Source organism: Anneissia japonica, unplaced genomic scaffold (assembly GCF_011630105.1).
Source record: "Anneissia japonica isolate Jap-2015-1 unplaced genomic scaffold, ASM1163010v1 scaffold4446_len648930_cov198, whole genome shotgun sequence".
NCBI lineage: Eukaryota > Metazoa > Echinodermata > Crinoidea > Comatulida > Comatulidae > Anneissia > Anneissia japonica.
Genome location: NW_022683639.1, coordinates 452076 through 477034, shown reverse-complemented (window position 1 = coordinate 477034; position 24959 = coordinate 452076). Strand labels below are relative to the sequence as shown.

At 36.2% G+C, this 24959-nt stretch overlaps 3 protein-coding genes across 5 annotated transcripts; 1 reads left to right on the top strand and 2 right to left on the bottom strand.

Annotated features, from left to right (window-relative positions):
* Positions 1–1488: 1488 nt before the first annotated feature.
* LOC117100544 lies at positions 1489–11057 on the bottom strand. Of its 3 annotated transcripts, none has more exons than XM_033240318.1 (8): positions 10706–11057; positions 8409–8535; positions 7414–7519; positions 6596–6810; positions 4323–4643; positions 3168–3458; positions 2661–2863; positions 1489–2212 (listed from the first exon to the last, which is right to left on the bottom strand). In XM_033240318.1, exons 1-8 carry the CDS (start codon positions 11051–11053, stop codon positions 1949–1951), a joined length of 1875 nt encoding a protein of 624 aa, XP_033096209.1. In that variant the 5' UTR covers positions 11054–11057; the 3' UTR covers positions 1489–1948. The 3 variants fall into 3 exon arrangements, with proteins under 3 accessions (XP_033096209.1, XP_033096217.1, XP_033096224.1); XM_033240326.1 differs by having other exon boundaries at positions 3180–3458; XM_033240333.1 differs by lacking the exon at positions 10706–11057 and adding an exon at positions 8812–9093.
* A 1719-nt stretch (positions 11058–12776) lies between these two features.
* LOC117100538 (3-ketoacyl-CoA thiolase, mitochondrial-like) lies at positions 12777–20300 on the top strand. Its single transcript, XM_033240306.1, has 8 exons — positions 12777–12792; positions 14938–15104; positions 15254–15382; positions 16102–16218; positions 17292–17439; positions 18000–18175; positions 18601–18956; positions 20050–20300. Exons 1-8 carry the CDS (start codon positions 12777–12779, stop codon positions 20129–20131), a joined length of 1191 nt encoding a protein of 396 aa, XP_033096197.1. The 3' UTR covers positions 20132–20300.
* Positions 20301–20721: 421 nt separating this feature from the next.
* Positions 20722–24735, bottom strand: LOC117100664 (inactive C-alpha-formylglycine-generating enzyme 2-like; the record flags this gene model as incomplete). The annotated part of the gene is made up of 7 exons (XM_033240454.1): positions 20722–21132; positions 21789–21936; positions 22154–22238; positions 22914–23120; positions 23727–23771; positions 24066–24180; positions 24560–24735. Coding segments are annotated over 7 exons (1014 nt in total), but the record flags the coding sequence as incomplete, so codon positions are not given.
* Positions 24736–24959: the final 224 nt, after the last annotated feature.

Genomic DNA, 24959 nt, shown 5'->3' with positions numbered 1-24959 from the left:
TAGCACTGTTAAATTATATAAATCATCAAAGAAAGGTAAATACAGTGTTCGAATAAAGGACATAAATGCATCGTGTAGCATCATAAAAATTAATGACCTACGCAACGAAAAATCGTGCAGTGCAGTGCAAAAATCAATACTTTAGCGCTAATGAAGAAAATCAAACTGAATGTAAAATGATTTACTTTAAGTTAAAATTGAGTTAGCTTAATGCACATGTTAGTGGGATAAGTTTAAAATAGTCATGTGTTTGGTGTGTATATGCCTGTCTTTAAATATCTAATATTTAATACTTCAATCACAATTATGAACTGTTCCGCTAAGTCACATTGGATATTGGGTTCCTTATATCGACACTCCATAAAAGTCAATTCTGTAGATTTGTTAGACTTCCCATAATATAAGATTATAAAAGGCAGCACTCTGAGACTAACTTAGATGTAATTTATTCAACACAAGCTTCCGCTAGCAGTCAATGCCAGCCTCTTCAGGTGTGTGAAGTAACAAATTTTAAACACTGTAGAAAAGAGCTAATGCATACATAATAAGCAAAGGTCTCACAAACCAATTAGCAGTCGGATACAATGTAGTACACTTGTTATCTCTGATCATTATATACTATATTGTATCCTTGACAATTGACAAACCTGTACAGAATTCATTTCAGCAGCAATTAGCAGTAGTTGAACTAGATTGACATTCAAAACTTAACCATAAAGCTCATTGAGTGAGTGTAAATTTTCTGTTGTATACCGTAGTATGTATTATTCGTCGTCTACCGGACCAACATTCGCAAGCCAGTTACTGATGTAGGAAGTTTGTTTTGCTCTGAAGATATTACCAGGGAACAGTGAAATTACAAATAGTTTCAGATGAAAAGTCATCCACATCTTGTCCCACCCAGCCACCATGACTGTTCTGCTGGAACTGATCCAGATTAGCTCTTTCCTTTCGTCCACACTACAGTACTTGAGTCTCGCATATCCGTCATCATTATTTTTTATCATTATCATCTTCAGCATCGTCCTAATCATTATCATCACACGATTATCATCACTTTTCAAAGTCAAAATCAAAGTAATACTTATCATGCAAAGGAAATTGCATACTACTAAGAAAGAAATCATTAATAAACGTTTCTGAATGTAAGAAACTGCATTATTCTAGCATTCAAATAAAACATATTTTACCCAGGGACGATATTTTTCTTCCATTGAACATAACCACAATAAATTGTGCTCTCTTCTCACATGAATACACACCTGCTTGTTGGACCGTACCGGTATGCATCTTCCCCAACTTTCGGGAAAATTTTGTCGTAACAAATACCTTGAAGAAATACCTTGAAAAAATTCCCCTCCCCAATCTAAAGGCAAGTCCACTCCTATATGGGAGTATCTCCTACTAGTCCTCGTGTGCGAGTTGTATTATTGTTGTATAGTATAACACTAAAAAATGGAAGTACACGTTAAAATTTGTATCGTAATACAGTAATCATTTAATAAAACATATTGAGAACACAAATTGTATAACACCAAATATAATCTGTTTGATGTATATCACTCAATGTGGACAAAATGAAGAAATAATTTTCTTTTTGGTTTTTGAAATTGAATACAATCATAGAAGCTAAAAATCAAATTACATTAATAATAAAAATAACTAATACAAAACATGTGTATTAGTATTTGATTTATCGCTTTGCTATCTCTACCATCCTTTATTCTCACATAATTGTTCTTCTCCAGTATGTTGATAATTAATTAATTATATATATATATAAGTATATATATATATATATATATATATATATATATACATATATACATATATAAGTTGTTATTGATATAATTATTAATTTCAAATATAATATTAATTCTTAATTTACATTACTTTTATGCGAGCAGAACAGGAAAGCCCTATTCTTATTTAATTATACTATAAATTACTAAATCCATTGATATATGTTAAAACTTGCATCGGATTCACTGCCATCATTTTCATTCCTTTGATTTGATTGGCCTAAAAAGTATTCTCCATCTCGCTCAAAAAAAGTAAAGTCCCAAGATACTTGTGACGTCACAGTTGTATATTTGACAAACATACTACCTTCTAGTTTAAAGATGGGAGATGACGTAGTGTAGCTTTCAATATCACTTACAAACCATTCCTTTCTATCAGTGCCCAGAATCATAAATATTTCTCCTCCTACCTGAATGAAGATAAATCATTATTATATGCTAAATTATTTCGTGTGTAAATTAGTAATTTATGCTCGTTTAATATAATGTATGGTCTATTGTTATTAATTGGTATATTCGTTAGTAGGATTACGAAGTTCACATGTTCGAAAGCAGTGGTGGCGCCAGCGGTGGGATGGAGAGCCAGAGCTTCAGAGATGTCTGCTCCCCCCCCCCCCCGGGAAGAAAAACCACAATTCATCGGGGAGAAAAAATGTATATATGTATTTTCTAGAGATTAGTAACCAAAATCGACTAAATAAACCTTTGAAACCACAAATTGTCACCCTGGAACACTTTCAACCGATTTTGAGCGACGCCCGACCACGCCCACTTTTTTTCGTCGGGGACCTTGGACCCCCGTCGGGCAAATCCTGACGCCACCCCAGTTCGAAAGGGAATGCATATCCTTGTACCTACCTTGAATACAGTAACAGTAATAGGACAGTGTTCTGATGGAATTCTTTGGTGAATTTCAAACTCATTGGTGACTTTGTCAAATGTGTAAACTATGGTATTCTGTACGCATTCAAAATTATTAACCGCCACTAGATAAGTCACGCCGTCACTCTCAAACACATCGATTCCAATAGATCCCGCGTCAGTCTCGGCTAGTGAATTCTCTGCAATATTAATGTACAAAACCATAGTTAAAGAGCTAGGCATGTGGATACTAAAAATAAACAAGAGACCGGATAAATTATAATTATATTTACTATAGAAATAATATTATAAACTACACCATAATACTTTTTTTTAATATCGAATAGTCGGGTGTGTCAGTTTTTTCGAAAAGAATTTTATTCTCTATCATTGTATGTATTATTCCCCGCTCTCGTCGCCTAAAATAACTTATTGCTTAGGGAAACAGTTACTAAAGCGTCGTATTTTACTTATGTTACTGTACACACAATATATAGAACATACCTAAATGATTACCTGCACCGGTAGTATATACAGAGTTCCTCCAACCACCACCACATTTCTCTAGCGGATTCCCTCTACAATTAGAATTGCACTCACTGTCTGGTCGTTGGCCGTACTTGGAGTATGTATCACCGCCACAAAAACACTGGCTTGCCGCCTGCAAACCAGCGAACACATGGCCACGATCGTAACAGTATGCTATACACCAATCTATAGTCATAGATCCAGAACTGGTGTATGATGATGAAAGCGCTCTACTACCGCTGTCCACAAAACAGCCTTTGTAAACCCCTGAAGTGAAAGTATAAATATACCGTACCTGTGTTAGTGTAACGAAAGTGCCCTTTTGATAGAACAGCCAGAGGTGGTGACATTGGTAAATAGAATAACCAGAGGTGCAAGGTTTTGAGGCACCTAATCCTCTCCTCGAAGTGTGGGTGCTCTGATGGGGGTGGGGGCCGCATAATAAGGTGATTTTATGTGATGTTTAACTATACTTGACCGTTGCTTTTTTTTGGAGGGGGCGGAAACTGGGGGAGGCGCGAGTAATTTTTGGAGGGGCGCGTTTCCCCCCCTCCCCACCCGCGCACCCCCTAGATACGCTACTGCTCGTTCCGAGTGGATTTGAATGGATTACATATGGGCTACACTGTATAATTCGTTCGAGTACCAAAATGCAGGATAAGTTGTAATTATCTGTTGTGATTCCACTTAAAGTGGTATTGGCCACAGGAGAAATTTAGTACAGTACTGTAGTCCTGTCTATCATTCCTGCGAAGTCGGTGAGGTACACTTGCCGCCAGAACCCTACTCTCTGGCGTCCTGAACAAGCGTACCGCAGGAACATTTACAATATAGGCCTATACGACAGTATAAAAAAATACTTCTTAGTCTTATATAAATGTAAGCAATTTGAATATTCATTAAAATAAATAATGAATGAATGATGGATGGATAAATGAGTGAATGAGTAATTGAATGAATGAATGAATGAAGAATAATAAATGAATGAATGAATAAATAAATAAATGAATGAATGAGTAAATCGATCATTTAATCAATGATTCAATCAATCAATCAATACATTTATTTATTTACATTCATATAATTAGCCAGTGTTCGACGGTGTGTATTCTGTCCTTGATTGTTACTTACTTGAAGCAAAGCCGCCATTGATGAGTGTCCAAACCTTAGAGAAAACAGAATGTCCCTCTATCGATCCTTCATAATTTGATATCACAGCGTACAAACTGTTATCGATTGAGAATAGTTTACAACCGCTACCCCCATTTGTTGCAAGCTGGGAAAAATGGATGAACTGGTTGTTGTCGCTGTTCCATTGATACACTATTGATTCCACGTCTAGGGTTGACCCATAGTAGTTGGCAACCAGCAAGTAATGATCAGCATTAAATTTCAAATAAGATGCGGAGAATGCGCCTTGTGTGCTGATTGATTGGTGCTGCTCAAACAAACCTAAAAGAAATACCTCTTCAACTTAATCTGAGCAACTAATATCCTCTTAAAAACATACAGACGTATTTACAATAGCAATTATAATCTAATCAAGGTTTTCTTGTGTATTTTACTAATAGACTGTAGCAATGTATTTTAACAACAACTGTAAAAAATAGAAAAAAATATATAACACGCAGATGAAACCAAACACATTGTACCGTTTCCAAATAATTTAAGGCACAAGGCCTGAGGACAATAGAGGTGCTCGAGTAAGATTGTCATAGTACCTATAATGGTTGAATCTAATTTTATTACAAAAGTAAGAACATTAATTCATTCGAAGACAGCATCCCATTTGCTAATATCATTGTCTAAAAGCATCGTCCCGCAACCTATGGGTCGCGACCCAATGTATGGGTCGCAGAAAATTTTGGATAGGTCGCATAATCTCTTCACATCGTGAAAATTTTACTTAATACACGAATGAGGACAAACAAAATACAGTAAACGAAAGTTCAATTAAAGTATGGCATGTGCGTCAGTTTCATAGTATCATGTTAAATCTTTAGTTCCATGTTAACAAAAATATAATATCAAAACGTTTGTACTTCAGGTATGACTACTTGAAAGTGTTAGTTTTGTTAATTTCAATGTGTTTGGCTTTCAACTGAAGATTATAACGATTTAATGTATATGTCATCGCATAACCCATAAATATCTGGCAGCAAGTTTAGGAATTTATAATAAATGTTGTAAATCATTAATTAAACAAAAAAATCTTGAACTTATTGAAAAATTTGATACCATACGTGGTCTGGTTAAATGAGTAATTCAAAGTAATGTTGTCATTTTTAGGCGTCTTAAATTGATGTTGTGGGTGGTACAGTAGTATCTTTTAATTGACTGCCAAAAGAATCAAGTGAGTGGTTTCTCTGATACCCTCTATCCCTCGCGCGTATAAATCGACGGACGTGATATATTGGCTTCGGGTTTGATGGGTCGCGTCTGAGTGCTTGAGGCCTATTAGGTCGTGGGCTAAAAAGGTTTGCAGAACGGGGATCTAAAGCTCTGTCCACTATATGGGCCTACTACTATTGTATGCCCATATATAGTCATCATGTACCTTTACATGGTCATGATATGCTATTTCGGCATGTCACGCACTGATGGCTCACGTGTGTATAATCAAATAATGTGATGGTCTGAACAGGACCAGCTTTAAGCCGGGCACTCAATGCGTGCAGACGATCGTTGACCGACGCAATTCAACGGAAAATGCAACTCGACGATCTACGAACAACAGATCGTTTTCAATGACGATCTACTGGGACTGCAACCCACCAACAAGCGAGCAGTCGGCTCGACATAGATAAAATAATAAGGACGGATACGCTTGGCGGCGCGCTCAAAACACATACAAATAGGAAAAACTAAATGTATTTGAAATGTCAACACAATCAAGAAGAGGATGAAACTAAATCAAGGTCATGGCTAAAGGAAAACAAGAAAAAAAATAGGCCTATTTAGAATTTTTTTTTTTTTTTTTTTTTTTTTTTTTTTTTTTTTTTTCTATTTAACCCAATTACTGATGTTTTGTAGTTTTTATCTAAAAGCAGGCCCGTAGCCAGGGTTTTTTTTTATGGTTCAAGCAAACCCCCTCTGTTCTGGACACCCCCCCCCCCCACACCCTCGAATTTCCCGAAGGAGTCCTCGTCCTAATGCACCCAGACTAAGACGGAATTGTTTTACTGCAGACCTTTTTCAAACCTGCTTTTATAGCATTATATAGACCCCTAAAACACAAAAATGTTCTGGCTTCGGGGGTTTCGCCGACCCCACCAGGGCTTCCACCCTGGAACCCACACCCAGAGAACCCCGCATCCCCCTCCCCCAATTTGTTTAGAATAACTTGGTTACGGGCCTGAAAGGATATCTTGTAATTTTCTATTAAAATATGTTGAGTTTGTAACCTGTTTCCGAGTTAATTGTGTAGATGTAAGACGTTGTAATAGTTGATCCACCATGTTGCTTATAATTGGAGACGAACAGATACAGTTTATCATTTATCTCAAAACTTTCCATCTTGAGTGCTACACTTGTGCCAGATAAATCCTGCAGATACTCATAGGAACCAGAGATACTGCTGTACTTATATACTTTCGTTGTAGTTTCTGCAACACCTTCACTGAAAAAAAGTATTGCTTTGATTAATGATTGCAAAAAAGTCTAAGATGAACTGATGGGATTTGACAGACCACAGCATTAACTATTATGCTGCAATGCCAACTTAAGTTTCATCAAACACTTGGATGATATTCTGGTCACGTTAGTTATTCATAATCTAGGTTAGCTTCTTTTGCAGACATACTGCTGCTGGGTCTGGCCTATGCTTCCCTTTTTGTGGGATAAGTTAACCTATAATAGCTGGCGTGTAACCTTTTACATAGGCCTACACATTGGTGGGTCTCAGTGGCATATCCAAGAATTCGAAATAGAGGGGGGGGGGCAGGTTGGGACTTTCAGAGATGTAGGGTGTAGGCCTATACTATACAACTTCAGCCCCACCATGTTTGGAAAATTATGTGATTCTGTCACCTCTGGGCCAGAAATGACACTCTCAGACATTTGAATACAATTTTTTTTTCCCCATTTTCTTAAAATATAATTTGACTGCACCCTTCCACTTGAATCCACCACGGTGTTGGACCTAGGTCTGCTCGTGTACCTGTTTGCTTATAAACTAAATACAAATTATCATGAATTGTAAGTAGGATAATAAACCACTTACTATCCTCCAATGACAAGATAGTGGTTTTTCTTGTGTGAGAATGCAATGTTACTTGCAGATGGACCACCGATGATACTTGTTGTCAAAACAGGTGTGTGTGTAAACGCTGTAAAAAGGCAGTGTCGGGTAATAACATGACAATCTTTGCAATCTTCGTAATCATCATCATCATTTTCATAATTACCATAATCTTCCTCATCTTACCATTCTCATCATCATTATCATCAACATCCTTCACCATCCTCATCAAAAACATCATCATGATCATCGTCTTCATCGATCGTCATCATCAATTAGGATAATTGAATGGAGAACCATGGTCACAGTGGCGTCTCTAGGATATATTTTCTGGGGGCGCTAAGTTGTCCGACAGGGTGGACTTGAGCTCGTAGGCTCGAGCTGGGAGAAGGAGTTTAGAGGGGGTTACCCCCTCCCAAATGAGATTTATTCATAAAAGAATATCAACCCCTAGATGGTCGAAAATGGCACTCTCAGACTGTGACAGACATGTGTTGGCTTGGTGTGGGCCTATTTTTATATATTTTATGGTCTGACTGCCCGACGAGCTCTGTCCGGCGGGAGGGGGCTTGACCTGTCCGGTGGGGAGGGAGATTAAGCCACCCAACTGGCGCCGCCACTGCATGATCATATGATGATCATCATCATCAACCTCAACTTTGTCGTTGTTATCATCGCCGCCATCACCACCATCATCATTATCATATAACTTGTCATCATCAACATCATCATCATCATCATTGCCATCCTTCTTTCTAATCATGATCGTCATCAACATCATCATCATCATGATCTTCATCATAAAATGTCATAAATAAATATCATCCTCATCACTATCAACATCATCATCATTATGTATTTTTGAGTTAAACAGCATTGTTCTCTTCATCATGTTTTCCAATTATTGCTGTATCAGCCTCATCATCGTGACACCAGTTTTTATTTTAGTAGTTAAAATACTAAAATAAAATAATTACCATTTTCACAATATTTTCCATTGAATTGTTTTGAGCATGCGCAGCTATATCCATTGTTTGAACAATCGTTGAAACACGAGGCTCCATTGCGGCACCTACTGCCCTCAATACACGTGCCAACATAACTCTAAGTAAAGTAAAATATTTTCTTAAGATATATTAATAATAATAATTTACGAAGCACTTGTCCTTGATCATTGAGTTATTTTATTTGGTATTTACATAAATACAATGCAAACTAATACAATTATATATTATTCAGTAATCCTTTACATCATAAACGATTAGGAGCAATAAAGCATTAAATTGAGATAGACTACTAACAGTGCACCATCAAATAATTCGAGACCCCTCTAATTTGAGATCACTTTTTTAAAGAACAATTTTCTAACACAACGCTAACCTCTAAATGGGGAACGAACCCCGAGATCATCCCAAATTTTCAGGCCCCTGGGTAGTCTGAATTGGAGGGCGAACTGTAAACAAATATAAAAATCAAGAAAAGCCATATCATAGATTTAAGTACAAGATTACATTATCTATTGACAAAACATTCCGTTAAATCCTTTGGTCAATTTTGTAAAAGAATGCATAAATATTTACAGCTAATTATTAATGTTTAGAACATCGTGTACATAGCCTACTACATTCTAATGAGAATTTACATGCGACCGCCATTTGCGTAGACTGAAGCAATGTAGATGAAGTGCCTTTTCTCATGACACGGCGAAATGCACGTTGACGCGGTTTGGGGATCCAAACCAACAATACCGCTGTGCCAAGCCACTTAAAACACAATACACTAATGGTAATAGGCAAGAGTGCAGACCTGTTTTGAAATGTGGGAGTAGGGGGGAAATTTCGTGACACCATACCCTACCCCAAGATGGCCGGAAATTACACTCTTAATAAAATTCATCATCATCACATCACCATTATTTCTCATGATCGCTAATCAGCGATTTTCAACAACCATGGAGATTCAATAAGTATGTGAGATGCACCATAGAAAATAAAACTTAAAAACATTGTCTTTGATGTAAAACCACTTTAATTTACCAAAAAGCCCACACCCACCTTTGCCCCATCATGATGGGACTGAGGTGTGAACATTGGAGGAAAACCTCTAGATGGCCGGAAATGACTTATAGTGTAATTCGTCATCATCACATCACAATTTGTAGTCAGAATGAAGCACTAACAAATTTCTCATTTTCTTTTTATCAACAATTTTCGGCAATCAGAGATCTAAATTCCCTGTGAGATGTACTATATATATAGTTGGGGTGGATGCAGTATTTGGTGGTAGGGGTGTGTGAGAGTCCACCACCGCAACAGCCCCACCATGGTTGAGGTTGAGGTGGAACATTTTTTAGAATGTGGACCTCCAAGTGCATGGAAATAGCTACCGGTACTATAATGATAATAATAATGTCCATAATGATAGAAATACTATATCAACAATACAATACAACAATTTTTCTTAATACAATTTTGGGGGTGCGTTCGCACCCCCTGCATCCGCCCTAGCATATAAAATAAAAGTTAGAAACATTGTCTTTGATATAGGCCTATTTACTTTACTTTACCTCTTCAAAGACGTGAGTGAGCGAATCAAGTAAATATTGTAATCCGTTTCTAAGGATTACTCGGTACAAATTAGTAATCCGTTTGTATTTTACTATTTTGATTTTACAAATTAATATTTGTTTGAGCGGATTTCTAATTCGTTTGTACCGATTAGTAATCTGTTCGTATTAATAATTAGTTCTGACGGATTACTAATTTGTTTTACTGGTTATTAATTGGTTTGTATGGATTAGTAATCCGCTTGTATGGATTACTAATTCATTTGTAATTACTTATTGGTTTGTACAGATTTTTAATTAGTATCAAACGGATTACTAATACGTAGAATCAAATGTGTAGTAATCCGTACGAACGAAGTTATCCATAAGAACGAATGAATGATCCATATAAACGATTTAGCAATGGTACAAGCGGATTATTTATCGGTAAAAAGGAATTAGTAAATGCGTATCAACGTATTACAATATACACTTGATCGACACTACGTATAAAAAAAAAAAAAAAAAAAAAAAAAAAAAAAAAAAAAAAAAAAAAAAAAAAAAAAAAACCTAATGAAAGACTAAACGGAAAGAAAACTCAGTTGCCACGGTAAACGTCAGTAAAAATGCGGCTACCAAACATAGTGATAGTTAATTGTTTTATTTCGGTAGAAAACGTTCTTATAATTAAATCAGTTTTATTACAATATGTCGAACTATGAATACTACCTCAGTGATATCTTTCTGTCGCAAGTCATAAAACCAGACGCCGGGTCCCGATTGCAGTAGTTCTGGTCCCGTTTCACTATCATGATCAAACATGGAACACGATTGAGAACCCTCAGCGTAAGTGAAAGCAACACAACTGGCATTCTGTCGACACATCTGCATACATTCGTATCTGGATTTATTCTGATAACTATTCATTTCGTTCATCATTGTGGTGTTGGAACGTCCGTAGAAGTGAGAAGAGGATAGCATATCGATAGGCTTGACCTCGCATTCTATTTGGCCATTACTGGTGGACATCATAAGTATCCCGACAATCGCCAGTACTACTTTAAAGCTTGAAGCCATTGCTATTAACATTACTATTTTAAATGTTGTGTACTAATTTGCCAAGGCAATGAAAATATAATGATCTAGAAAACCGCAAAACGATCGTTGCGATGCATGATTGCGCAAATTCAATCGATTAGAGCTTTAAATAAAGAAAACCCAACTAAAATTATTTATTTATAGTTCCAATTAATGCATAATTTGTTCGATTACACAAGATCAATAACGTAATTGACAGGTTCGTGATGTCTGTGATCATGTGTTTAAACAGCCTAAACGTCTTCAATCATCCTCATATGAATGATCACTCGATTAATAATCAATACTTAAAGCGCACGGCAGCAACACTATATGCAGTTTTTCAAAATATCTGCAATGAAGAATAGTATTTAAGACATGCGATCGCTTTGCCCCCTGGAACCCACGAATATTTGACGAATTATGGCGATTTTTTATTACTTACCGTATTTGATAGGCATCGAGCTACTATAATATGACTTCATCATGTAGAGGCTATGTTTTCTAATGTCAACATTTTGAATAAAAGAAGTACAAAGAGTAGGCCTATGCCATGTAACCATCTAATTTATTTTCAAATCCTCATTCTGGAAAGTGAGGAAATCTACGATTTTGAAAATTTTGCATGAAATCTGTCAACCACGCTGTCAGGGTCGAGGCTGCTTCCCCTATCACGTTGTATTCCAAGCATGCATCATGAGGCTATTTAAACGAGCATTTGTCATAACAGAATGCAAATTATTTTCAATTAGTCTCATTGAATTATTATTATTATTATTATTATTATTATTATTATTATTATTATTATTATTATTATTATTATTATTATTATTAATATTATTATTATTATTATTATTATTATTATTATTATTATTATTATTGTTGTTATTATTATTATTAATTGCATGGAAGTTATTCTTTAACTCTGTCATGATAATAAGAAAAAGAGCGTAAGTTACCTTTCAGAGTTGTAGTTTAATTTCTGGGAGCTTTCGATTTCATCCCACGAAAATCAACGCTGACCTGTCAGTTAACCGCCAGATTCAAACGGTTGACGAAGATGACAGGATGTCATCGAAAGCCATCTAGGCCGCATGTGGCGCCACCACTGTGGTATACAAAACAATAAAAACATCTCAGGCGATCCAAGTTAATAAATACATTCAAGAAATTAAAATAATACGAACAACTATTTTTGATACTTATTTCTTATTAAAAAATGTATTTAAAATAAAGTGATACTATAAATGTAATTACATTTGCAAATGAACAGCTAAATGTTCTCTTTTGCGTTTAAAAAATTCAAATAGGCTTACACACATTAATCATAGAACTTTCTAAAATTACGGTAATGAATGGTTTAAAGCAAACAAACTTGTTTTAAACATGGGTAAAACTAACAATATTATATATTGACCACGGTGTAAAAGAATAATAATTAAGAGTACTTATTTTGACGCCTGACATAGCCTGTTCCAGGCCCTAATTTTGGGTTATTCACTCTTTATTGGACTTAGTGTCGCGCCATACCTAATTTGATTGGCGTCCCATACTCGATTTCTTTTTTTCCGAAATTAACTTTCTCGTTGGTGGCGCTGCCCAGAATGAGAAAAATAATAAAAAATAAGACTTGACTTGTGGCAAGTCTACGCCTCACAGTGCTGATCAGATTGTGCTGGGATTGGGTATTATTCTACGCATTTCCTGGCAAGTGAAAACTACAATGGCGCTGTCCAGGGGTTGGTAGTTTTTTCTACATTCTATCATTTCAAATATGGATGCTTTTACTATATAAATAGTAAAGAGTTAAAGAAAAATGCTGTAAAATAAAGTATGATAATAGAATGTGAATATTAGTTTATATCTACTGGCTAGGTAGCTTATTAATATTAAGCCAATCTTTGCGTAGGTAAGCTTAGGCCTAGCACACCTAGGCCCTAGGCCTATTCGGCCCCATATATGACGCCGCCTTAGGCCTAGCGTAGCCTAGCCTAGTAGGCCGGACTAGACCTAGACCTTTTTAAGTAGCAGGCTAGCTATGTAGGAGACCAACACCGGGCAGGTCTGATCGGTAGTACTGCAGACCTAAGCCTAACTTCTAAAAAACAATATATTTAAAGGAAGTGGATATATTTACGTCGCCGTAAAAAAATCAGTAAACGATATATTTACGTAAATGAAACAACGCATGCGCAGTCATACTTTAATAAACATGCATTTTCAGCACTGCGGGGCCGCCAAGCCGCGGGCGCAGGGAATTCCCCCAAGTTCACCAAGGCACTGCTTAATTTATAATTTTGTTTTTTTACTTTTTATTAAACGTAATTTAATTTTCTACAACAGCACAGTACATAGTTTAATCACTAAATAAATTATTAAATCATTGTGTTAACTTTTCAAATAAAAGTGATAATATGAGCGGGTCGAGCAGAGCCCCAATCGATCGCGAAGAACAGGAAGACCACGTTTGGAGAGCACATGATCCTCTCTACAAGTACAAAGTACTGCGCTATGAAGCAAGAAGTAAACAACGAATAATAATATGCCTGTGTTTTCTGTAAGATATTTAATCATCACGAAAAAAGTGAGACCATGGAGATGTAAAAAATACATAAAATACATCTCCCTGGTAAGACAAAACAAATATTTTTAATGTTTTATTCTAACATATTTTCCCATGTAGTCTGATCACTAACAAAACAACATTGGCATGCTGTGCATGCATCTACGAAGTATGGATGCAAAACGTGGAATAAAGAGCCCCGCTCGACGTTGTGGTCATGATGTGAGAAAGTGAAACGAATACTTCTAGCTCATTATCACAATTCAATTATTTTATTTAATTGAAATACATAGGTTACTACTGTAGTAAATTTAATTACGTTTAGTAAGAACGGTAAAATGATAATTTAAATGCTGTACCTATCCGCCAGTCTAAACTGTTTACAAAAATTCATACAACCAATTTGGGGATTCCCCATGTGCGTTGATTTGCCGTCGATTCGATCGTGTGTTGTTCAATGGCTTTTTAAAGAGCAGAAACCATTTGTTTCTACAAGAAAAATTGTTGTGTCAAGTTAATGTATTTTAACGTGACTTGAAGATTTGCTTTTCGTGCACTGTGGATTCATGGTACAGCATTCAGCAAAAGGCCGATGTTAATTTGGAGTTTGATTAACGTACATTTAACATGAATCGATAAATTTACGGGACCGATAATGCAAGTTTATTAAAGTATGACTGCGCATGCGTTTCATTTACGTAAATATATCGTTTACTGATTTGTTTATGGCGACGTAAATATATCCACTTCCATATTTAAATTACATGGCTATTTCTAAATTTGCCTAGGCTAGCCTAGGCCTGTCTTAATCATAAATGTATGCTTGATGTATTTATTTAAAAAGTGTTCACGTTTTGCGCATGTTTTTCTTAAGCAATCTTCTGTACCGGTGGGTGGCTACAGCAGAGTACACTACGACTAGCTAGGTGCCAGAAAGTTATTTTAAGTAAGGTCTGCGCGAGTATCAGAATATATCCTACATATAAAAGTTTGGCCTAGAAATCCGTCCACTCATTTCCGAAAATAAGGGCTGATATTCTTCCACGTAGATTTTGCCGAAAATTAGGCTTTGACATAATTTTAATTTTGTGACCAAATGTACAATATGCAGTACACCTAATTACGATTTGATTACAAATTTTTTTTTTAGAAGCCTCACTAATTTAAAATGAATAGAAAAAAAGAATATTATTTTTTTGCAAATTTTGCTGGCACTCGCAGACTTGATGAACTGTAGATATTTTTCAATTTTGTTACTACAGTATATAAATAAATACAGTAAAATATAAAATTATACATAAATATATTATTTACCACACAGGAATATTTGTTGTAGCTGCCAAGCGAACTCCATTTGGTGCATTTGGAGGAAAGTTGAAAGGTCATACAGGAACTGACCTTTGTGAAGTCGCAGCAAAGGCAGCTCTTGCATCAGGGGCCATCAAGCCAGAATGGATTGACTCAACAATTGTTGGAAATGTTGCTCAAGTATGTGAACCTAGGTCATATTAAATAATTATATAAAAATAAAGACTTTTTGATTTTGTTTAATGTTCTCTTTCTCAACAAATAATTAAATGGACGAATTATAATAATTTTTAATCATTTTGTTTAGTTACATTTTGGTTTAATTTCAGACAGCCCCTGATGCTGCCTACATATCACGGCATGTTGCACTCCGATGTGGTGTTCCTGACTCCAAACCCGCTTACACTGTTAACAGACTTTGTGGTTCTGGATTCCAGTCAATTGTCAATGGAGCCCAGGTAAGAGTGCAAAAATGCACTGGCTTAGGAGGTTAAGTATGATACTTAATGTATATTTCAACTGCCCTAGGGAATCAAATTGTACTGTAAAACCTGCGTGATAAGATTTAAGCATCTCTCGGAGTCAATGGCCTTGTTTACACGACAGGAGATCACTGTGATGATCGCGTTTATCTGTTGATAAAGGTGTTAAGTGGCTGTGTGAACGGATTTAGTAACTCCGCATAACGGATCAGTAACCACGATGATTTACGCAGTTACCTCTGCATAGTAGCAGTGTTAACATAGATCATCAGCATGGTCTTTATGCAAATTAGCTGTTCTTTGACCTGTGTGAGTCATTGCTATAAGTGACTGTTGATAAACAGCCTGAACACCATTATTATTATTTAAAAAAATTATGATTTTATCAATTACATACATTTTAAAACTTTTTTTAACAAAGGGATTAAAAAAAAGCAACAATGTGTGCATTTTTTTCAGGTCAGTTTTAATCACGTGACTTGGTGGTACAACCGATAATTTTTTGATCGTGTAGACGTGCGACTGGAGATCATCGGTGTTACTTATCTGATAGCAAACGACTGTATAAATAAGGCTAATGACCTAGCCTTTGTGTATCAAGTTCATTAAATTTACTTCAGGAAGGCCAAAAGAGATTTCCCTGATCTGTATTTGTCTGCCTATTTTACTATTACAGTATATATATTTTATTATAGGAGATACAATGTGGAGATTCTGAGGTCGTGCTAACAGGTGGTGCTGAGAATATGAGTCAGGCACCTTACATTCTGAGGGATGTAAGGCTTGGAACAAGGCTAGGAACAGACCTTAAGGTAAATAGATGTTTTGTATACTCTATATTCTCAACCCCTAAGTTTGAGACAGTTTTTGAAATATTTTTGTATACCGGGTGTATAAGGCAACCCGTTTCACCTTTGAAATTTCTACTTTTTGCGGCTTTTTATGATCTTGACACTGCATCTAGCTGGTTAAAAACAGAGCTGAATGTAGGGCTAATCTTCCAAATAGTACTATATATTTTATGGGCTTATGTCTTTCCTGAAGAGTGTACTGTGTTCTTTAACCTGCACATGGGCCATAATGCACACAGGAACAACGGCTTAAACATACCATCTAAAAGACGGTGCACTATCGTAACTTGCATTTCAGCCCTCCAGCTGAAATACAGTTAAACTTGGCTAACTCAACTTTGCCTAACTCAAATAATTTCCATGTCGATCATACTGTACATACAAAATTAGCAAATTATCTATTAACAAACTAAGTCAAATTTTATGTTAAGTCAAACAATTTTTCAATGCCATTTTGGATTTGACTTAAGCAAGTTGAACTAATGACCAAGAGATTTCCACACAGTGGCTAATACTAGTTTAGCAGACTGAGCTTTAATTTTCTAATCCCAGGGACCCCAGATATTTATATCAGCCCCTGCCGGTCAGAGTGCACGTCTAGTTCATACCAGGGGTTGACCCCAAACATTGAGGTAACCTGTTGCTGTTCTCGAAAGATGTCATGGGTTATTTTAAAGTGCACACATTTTGTTAGTGTACAATAGGCCTATGGTTTATACATGTAGTCCTTATCCCACCTAAACTAGAGTTCATGTAAGGCTCTGATTTACGATAGACCTGCTATAGATAGTGTATATACATATAATACCTTAGATATTTGTTAAAAATTATATATTTTATATTGTAATATTGTGAAAGAAATAAATGTTGATTTGATTAACCTCACGGCCACTCTACTAGTAATGTAGAGCTCCATAGAAATACAAACAAATTATACCGTACAAAGATTATGACAATCATGAAATATTTGTTTAACACTGTTAAAACAAGCAATACTGTAGCCAAGTATTTATTAATATGATTTCTACATATAGCTTGAGGATTCTTTGTGGGCAACATTAACTGATATGCATATCAAAACGCCGATGGGAATAACAGCCGAGACACTAGGAAAGAAGTATGGTGTTACCAGGCAAGACTGTGATGAATTTGCTCTGAAATCCCAGCAGCGCTGGAAAGCAGGTAAAACTCTACTTGCTCCTCAAATTATTTCCCATTTTGGGAACCACTGCATTGTCTATATGCTGTATGAATACAGTATACTGTACATAATGTTTTTTATGTACTGTATGTAAACATTCAAATGCAGTGCACATGGGCATTCAGACGGGCATGTGGTTTAGTGCTTGACACTGAGCTCTGTTTTGATGTGTATCAACGTAAGAAATATTGTAATTGACTTGATATATGTAATGCTCAATTGTGTGAGTTACACTGAGTGTGAAGACAAGAAGACACAAAAAAAGATGGTTCTGAAGTTTGGTGTTTTGTTATGCTTGGGCATGTCGTTGATCACTATTTACGATTTCGATTTTAAGTAATGCTAAACGAAGTACATCATAAAATACAAAAGTCATTTGTAGTGACAGGCCTTGAAACTCACCAGTGGTGGCATCAGGAATGGGCCACCTGTGCCCAGGCCTAGCTGTCGGAGGAAAAATGGCTGTGGTTCATCTTTTTAGGGAACAATGCCGGTGGGACACACCAATTAAGTTACAAGTGCCTCTATCATTTCCTAATAGCTCAAGATGCAGAAAGATTCAGTGATGAGATGGCCCCAATCCAGATGACCATAAAAAAGAAAACAGTGATTATTGACACGGATGAGCATCCTCGGCCCGAGAGCACCATAGAGAGTCTAGAAAAGTTACCTCCAGTGTTCATGAAAGACGGCCTTGTGTCTGCCGGCAATGCTTCAGTAAGGCAACCATACTTGTGTTATTGGTGAAATGTGAAAGTATAGAGAAAAATAAGTAAATTATAAGTATAATGTGCAGTATGCAGTATGTAAATATACCATTATTATTACAGTATATTATTTATAATGTCACTATATAAGCTTTTTTGGGGGGGGGGTGCTATATGGTCAAGCATTTCTAAACAAAATTTCTTTTATTCCTGGCCGTCGACCAAGGCTTCTTCGTCGCTCCCCCATGTCACCAAATTTCTGGCGCAACCGTTGCTCTGTGCTTCTGACGTTGCATGCCCCCCCACCCCAGATTTTTCTACAATAACATAAAAATTTTGTAGTACTTGGTGTTGAATATAAATGAACATACATCTTTGCACTAGTTCAAATTTCCATGTATGGATGAGTAAAGTTTTTCCTTGTACCTTGGTTAGGGTATTTCAGATGGTGCAGCAGCTGTCATATTAGCCAGTGAGGATGCTGTGAACAAGTACAAACTTACACCACTAGCCCGGCTTGTTAGCTACCATGTGTCCGGATGCGATCCAAACATAATGGGCATCGGGCCTGCTCCAGCTGCCCGAGAAGCCCTGGATAAAGCCGGCCTGACAGTGGGTGATATGGATCTATTTGAAGTAAATGAAGCGTTTGCTGCTCAGTACCTTGCTGTTGAGAAAGAACTAGGCCTTAACCCAGATAAAACAAACAGCAACGGCGGCGCGATTGCTATGGGCCACCCAGTTGGTGCATCAGGTGGCCGAATCACAGCACATATAACACATGAGATCAGGTTAGTGCTGTCCTCACTCCTTGTTTAACTATGTTAATTTCAGTTGTTAAGGTTTTGCACCTCCTTACTTGAGGTGGCGCCACCGCACCATTGCGCACCTAAACTGCTATCGAGGGGTGTGAAAAATAGCTCGCCTCGCATTTCAAAATAACTCTCCTCCACAGCCCTCGAAATGCTGACGCAATTTTTGCTGACCACTTAAAAGATGCTAGGCCTAAGCTGAAAAACGTCTTGTTTTGTTTACAATGTACGAACATACAGTTAATAAACAATGATTTCCAGACGAAATAACGCAATAATCACATTGCTGTCTGGGATTGCACAACACCCTGTGAATAAACCGTGCGTACTGCTGCCAGAAGTTATCTTTTGATTTAAAACGACACACCAGAAAACGTTATATTTACATTTAGTGCATTATTGCTCATTAAAAATCGATTGGAATCAACTTGAAATGACGGAACTCAAATCAAGTTTCTACGATGGCGGACTCTTTTTTAGTAGACGTTTATTCGGATTTGGATGTTGATGGATTCATCAGTGTAAATTACAAATGCTAAGCTTCACTTATTCTTCAAACAAGATACAGTACTTTTGAGAAACATGTTGCTAATTTAATTACAGAGGAAATTTGTAAAATTTATTTAGATTTAATTTATAAATATAGGCGAAATACACTGAGTTTCACGCAATGAAACTTTGGGCAATCTGACATCATCACAGCCAAGCCATGTCTCCCTGCGCCATCCCGCAAAATAATCACTCGCCTGAAAATTAGGGTGAGTGTTTTATTGCTCGCCTGCGATTTTCAAATGACAAGTACTGTACCAGAGTCCTGCATACTGATGCTCAAAATCGGCAACAATTGCGGTTGTTCATTGATTGCTTGTTGTGGCTAAAAATCACTATAAATATAGCACTTTTACTTTCAACAGGACTATATATCTATATACATTATGGTTACTGTATATGTAAATATTGCATTACACCTGTTGGTCTATTGCAAAGTTATTAATGATATACACATATACATTGTTTAGTCCATTTAAATCTTTATCAACTTGTTTAATTATGTATATTTTTATTTCAACAGACGCACTGGAGGGCGCTATGCATTAGGTTCTGCATGTATCGGCGGTGGACAAGGAATTGCGGTTATCCTTGAAAAAATTTAATCTCTAGGAAGAATTGAAAAAAGTTTAAAAAGAATAAATAATATAAAAATGTTAATGTACTGTATATGCATAATAAACACAGATTCATAATGAGACTAAATATGTGTTGCATTTTGTTTTACTTAGACAATATAAATATTTATATATCTTGTAAACATTGTCAGCATATCTTTCATATTCAATATTAATGGTAATAATTTGTAACATCTTGGTACAATGAAAGCTAGCAAATCTTACATATTATATAATAAATAGTATTGCTTTTATGATTATTAAACATCCGTACTGGAAGACTGCAAATTCACCAGATTCACCCTACAGACTATTTGTAGATTAGAGAGATGAAATGTTCAGCCATAATGCTCAAGACAATGGACCTTTCTCCCAAGCCCAGCCCTTGAATATTATTGCTATTAAAACATACGCATGCATGTATTGAAAACTCCATTATACTCTAGAACATAATGAGAGTAGAAAGAAAAGAACTTTGTGCGCTAATTACACTGACTGATAAAACAACATATCAACAAAATCTCACACACTCGTGGACTAACTACATATGTTGGTGTATTGATTGCACACATAAAACTTTTTTTTTTTCTATGTATGTGAATTTAATTTATCAAAACATTAATAAAAATGGGCAAGGGAGGAGGGCGCTGTTGCCAACTACTGTATAAAACTGCATGAAGCATTCAGTGTACTGTACTTATAGAATAATCTGTGGAATGATCTTAAATTAATTTATTAAAAACCTCGGTCGTCATAGTTCTTCCTTCGCTGCCTTTTTACTACCTTTCTTAAACTTTTCGGCATTTAGATCAGCTGGGTTTGGTCGTGTTTGGCGTTGCGGTTTAGGATTATCGTCTTCTTGGCGTTTCTTATTACCGATACTGTCAGCTTTCTTACCCTTTGGTGGCGTCTGTGTGTGCTTGGTACCAACTGACTGAGCACATCGGAAACTTAGGTTGTCTGAGCCGGAATCTGCAGTATTACCCATTCTAAAAAAATAAATTAAGAATTAATAGTTGACATGCAGATACTACATGTACCCCAAGGTGATAGGGGTGCCTGCCAAGATAAATGATGATGCTTATATTCCTTATTTGGATAAATGGGCGGACTGAAATAAACAATTTAACCAATCACAATCTAGTTAGGCATGGCTAAAAAATAGCCCTCCCTAATAAAACAGGCTTAAAATATTTAGAATAGATCCACGGTAGGACCAGTGGGCAATAGCAAAAACAGTTGAGCTTAGGCTCGATGGCATACATTACAAACACACCACTACATTCTAGGAGGATGTCCCCGGCCTCGGGAGTCTAGTAGTAGTTGGCCTATTTTTAATGATGTTCTACCTTAGGGTTAATCTGTAAGTACGGTTATCAATCCATAGTCATTCAGCAGGCCAGAACTAATATTAATTGTTTTAATTCAAGTAGGTAGGCAGAAGGGAAATCCACATCTTTAATTTTGAAAATTTGTTTTATTTATGCATGAATTAAGCCAATCATGTGATTTACAAAATCAGTCATGCATACGATATCCCACATCGTACGCATGAATGATCAGGCATTGTTTGCCCAGGCTCTGTCAATTTATGCTACCAAAAACAGGACAAATATTTATTTTTATTAAGTTTACACTTATATACCTTGTTGTGACACGGACAAGGTGATTGGATGAGCCATCTTTAGTATCAAGATAGGATCCTCCACGTAAAACAAACTGCTTTTCACCTCGAGCTGGACCAAAGGTAGATGATGTCCATTCCCAGGTATTGCCAACCATATCGAACATTCCTGAGAGTATATTGAAATATCAATTGAATGTATATAATTATAATACATTATCACTACTACTACTATAGTTATAATTGGCATTAATATTCTACTATCATGATAAGGATACAGGCCTTACTGTTACTGTAGTGACATTTTTTATCTACTTTTCACTGCCTATAGCATAGCAAAAATTAACAAAAACAAAAGTACAATTTAAAAAAAAAAAAAATCTCACCATAATCATTTTGTGCTGGAAATGCATCGACAGGACCAACTCCATGGTAACCATCTTCCTCATCATTTTCATTAGGAAATGCACCCTTTGATAGTAAGAAGGAAGAAGTGATATACTCTATTGACTTCCAATGAAACAAAGTAATTCAATGGTGGATCCAGTAATTTGAAATAGAAGGGGCCTGCATAGGCAAGTTTACAGATAGAGGGTCCAGAATACCTCAGCCACACCAAGGGGTTAAAAATGTTATGTTTAGTTGGCTCTCTTGGACTTAATTTTAATGTAATTTTCTTTCCCACCTGTCTGTTAAAATTCTCAAAATATTTTTTTATTCACAGGTACATTATTCAATATATTTTTTCAAGAAAAACAATTTCCAAAAAAAAAAAATTAAGAGTAGTTCCTGGGAAGATTATAGGAGGAGGGGGTAAGCCCTTAATACATGTATGTGCTCTCCGCAATTCTATGCCTATCAAATAGGGGCATTGATGTTCAGTAAAAGGAAACATAAGAAGTATTCACTTTTGAAAGAAGAGTCCTACTTGTTACTATGGCTGTTATATAATTCGCACGCAGATGCGCTATCTTTAGTTAACGATGTCTGATATAATTAAATAGTAATCACTTGCAAGAGGGCGCCGTATGCTGCATTATTACAGAAGAGAACACTATCATCATTTTTTTCTTCTCTGTTGCTTCTTTTGATTTACAGATACAGATCTTTTATCTTCTATCTACAATCGTGTGAAATCTACGTTACCTGCCATATATTCATCCTATCCTCTTCCAACTGGTTGCCCCACGGATACTTCTTGCCCACTAGCCCACCTCGGGCTGCCACTTCCCATTCCTTCTCTGACGGCAGCCTCCATCCCCTCCACTGACAGTATGCCTTTGCATCATTGTAACTGACATGGACTACAGGGTAGTGGAGTCGTGCGCTAATGCTCGATTTTTTACCTTCTGGCTGCAAGAAAGATGGTAAAAAATATATACTGTATTTGGCCAGCAGTTGAAAGGCTAACAATTGCAAGATCCACATCCATGAAAAAATAACAAAAAAAAAAAAGCGGGGAGGGGGGGTACAGACAGTGTGACCTCACCATCTCCCCCCCCCCAACTCCCCTTAAATTGTATTAAGAAAAGTAACTGTATTGTATTGTTAAAAAATTATTTTTATCATTACAAACATAGTACCGGTAAGATTTTTAAAGTATGAGAGTGCAATATCCGGGCACCTACATGTCCATCACCACCCTAAATTGTATTAAGAAAAATTATTGCTGTATTTTATTGTTTAAAAATTATTTTTATCATTACGAACATAGTACCGGTAATATTTTTAAAGTATAAGAGTGCAATTTCCCGGCACCTAAATGTCCACATTCTCAAAACCTCAGTCTCAAACATGTTGGGGATGAAGTGATGTGAACTCTCGTGCACCCTCTACTGCCAAATCCTGTATCCGCCCCAGAAAAGGGTAAAAAACGAATACCATAATTTTATTTATTTATTGCCTTAGGACTGGAATTACAATAGATATACAGTATGCATATTTGATCAGTATAATTACCTGTCTCCAGTATGCATTTGGGACAGGCACCCACCATGGAACATTCTGGAAGTAAAATTTATTTTATATGTTAGTATACACCAGCCAAAATCAAAACAGCAAATATATATACTGTATTGTAATACATTATCACTGAAAACCAATTTAGTTATTCTCTAGTATACTACTGTATATTATCCTTTTTCAATACATTACTACACAATAAAGCTTTATGCTTGCCATTTGGAATAACAACAATTATGTTTACTGAAAGTTTCTATTAGCTACATATTCACATTTGTCCACTACAAATAATAGCAATTAATTCATGTATAAATAACAACATCGTGTTCTACTTACTGGTATACGTTCTTCAATTTCATTTTTTATTTCTGCTGGTACAAACGCATCAAATACAAAACTCCATTTAAAATCCTCAGCTTCCGTTTTAAACTTTTTTGCTCGTACAAATTTTCTATAAAATGTATTCAAAACATTATCAGAAATATATTGAATATGTTGTAACAATTGACATGGTATTCAATTTTACATGACCTGTTGACCAATTAAAAAACAATATTATACCAATCAAGGGCTGCTAGTGTATTCAAAAAAGTTTTTTGCAACGTTCTTGATATAGTGGAATGGGCAAGCATATCGCGCTTGTTTACAGAGTGGTGCTTAAATGTCTTTTTTGTTTTTCTCCCTTGTGCTCACTAATGCCAGACGCGAGTCAAGCCTAGTGTGAGTTTTATGAGCTGCTACTCTGTGAAGATTAAACAAAACAAAAAAAAATTCTTTACGATAAGAGACAACTTACTAAGCCCCTTCACCTCTTTAGTCTGCCCCATTACCTGAATGCTGCATTGGTTACTGGGTACTTGCTAATTTTGAATGGTTTCACTGGTGTCTTCTTCTGAGGTGATTCGCCTGCTTTAGGGTCGGCATCAGCAGAACCTAATAGAAAATCACCGCCCTCAATATCCACCATTTCTTCGTAATGATCATACTCAGGGTCTGTATGGAGAGAATACAATCAATCAATCCATCAAGCAGTCAGTCTTGACTAAATTAATCAGTAAGATAATCTTAAATGATTACAAACTTCGAGCGGCACACTTACTTACCTTAATCGATGTTTGGTTCAAGTTTAACGTATTTGTTTTTGGTCTATTTGGCCTTCTTAATTAGTCATCATAAAATGCATTTCAGTGCTGCCATATTTTATGAATTTTAAATGTTTTTTTAATAAAC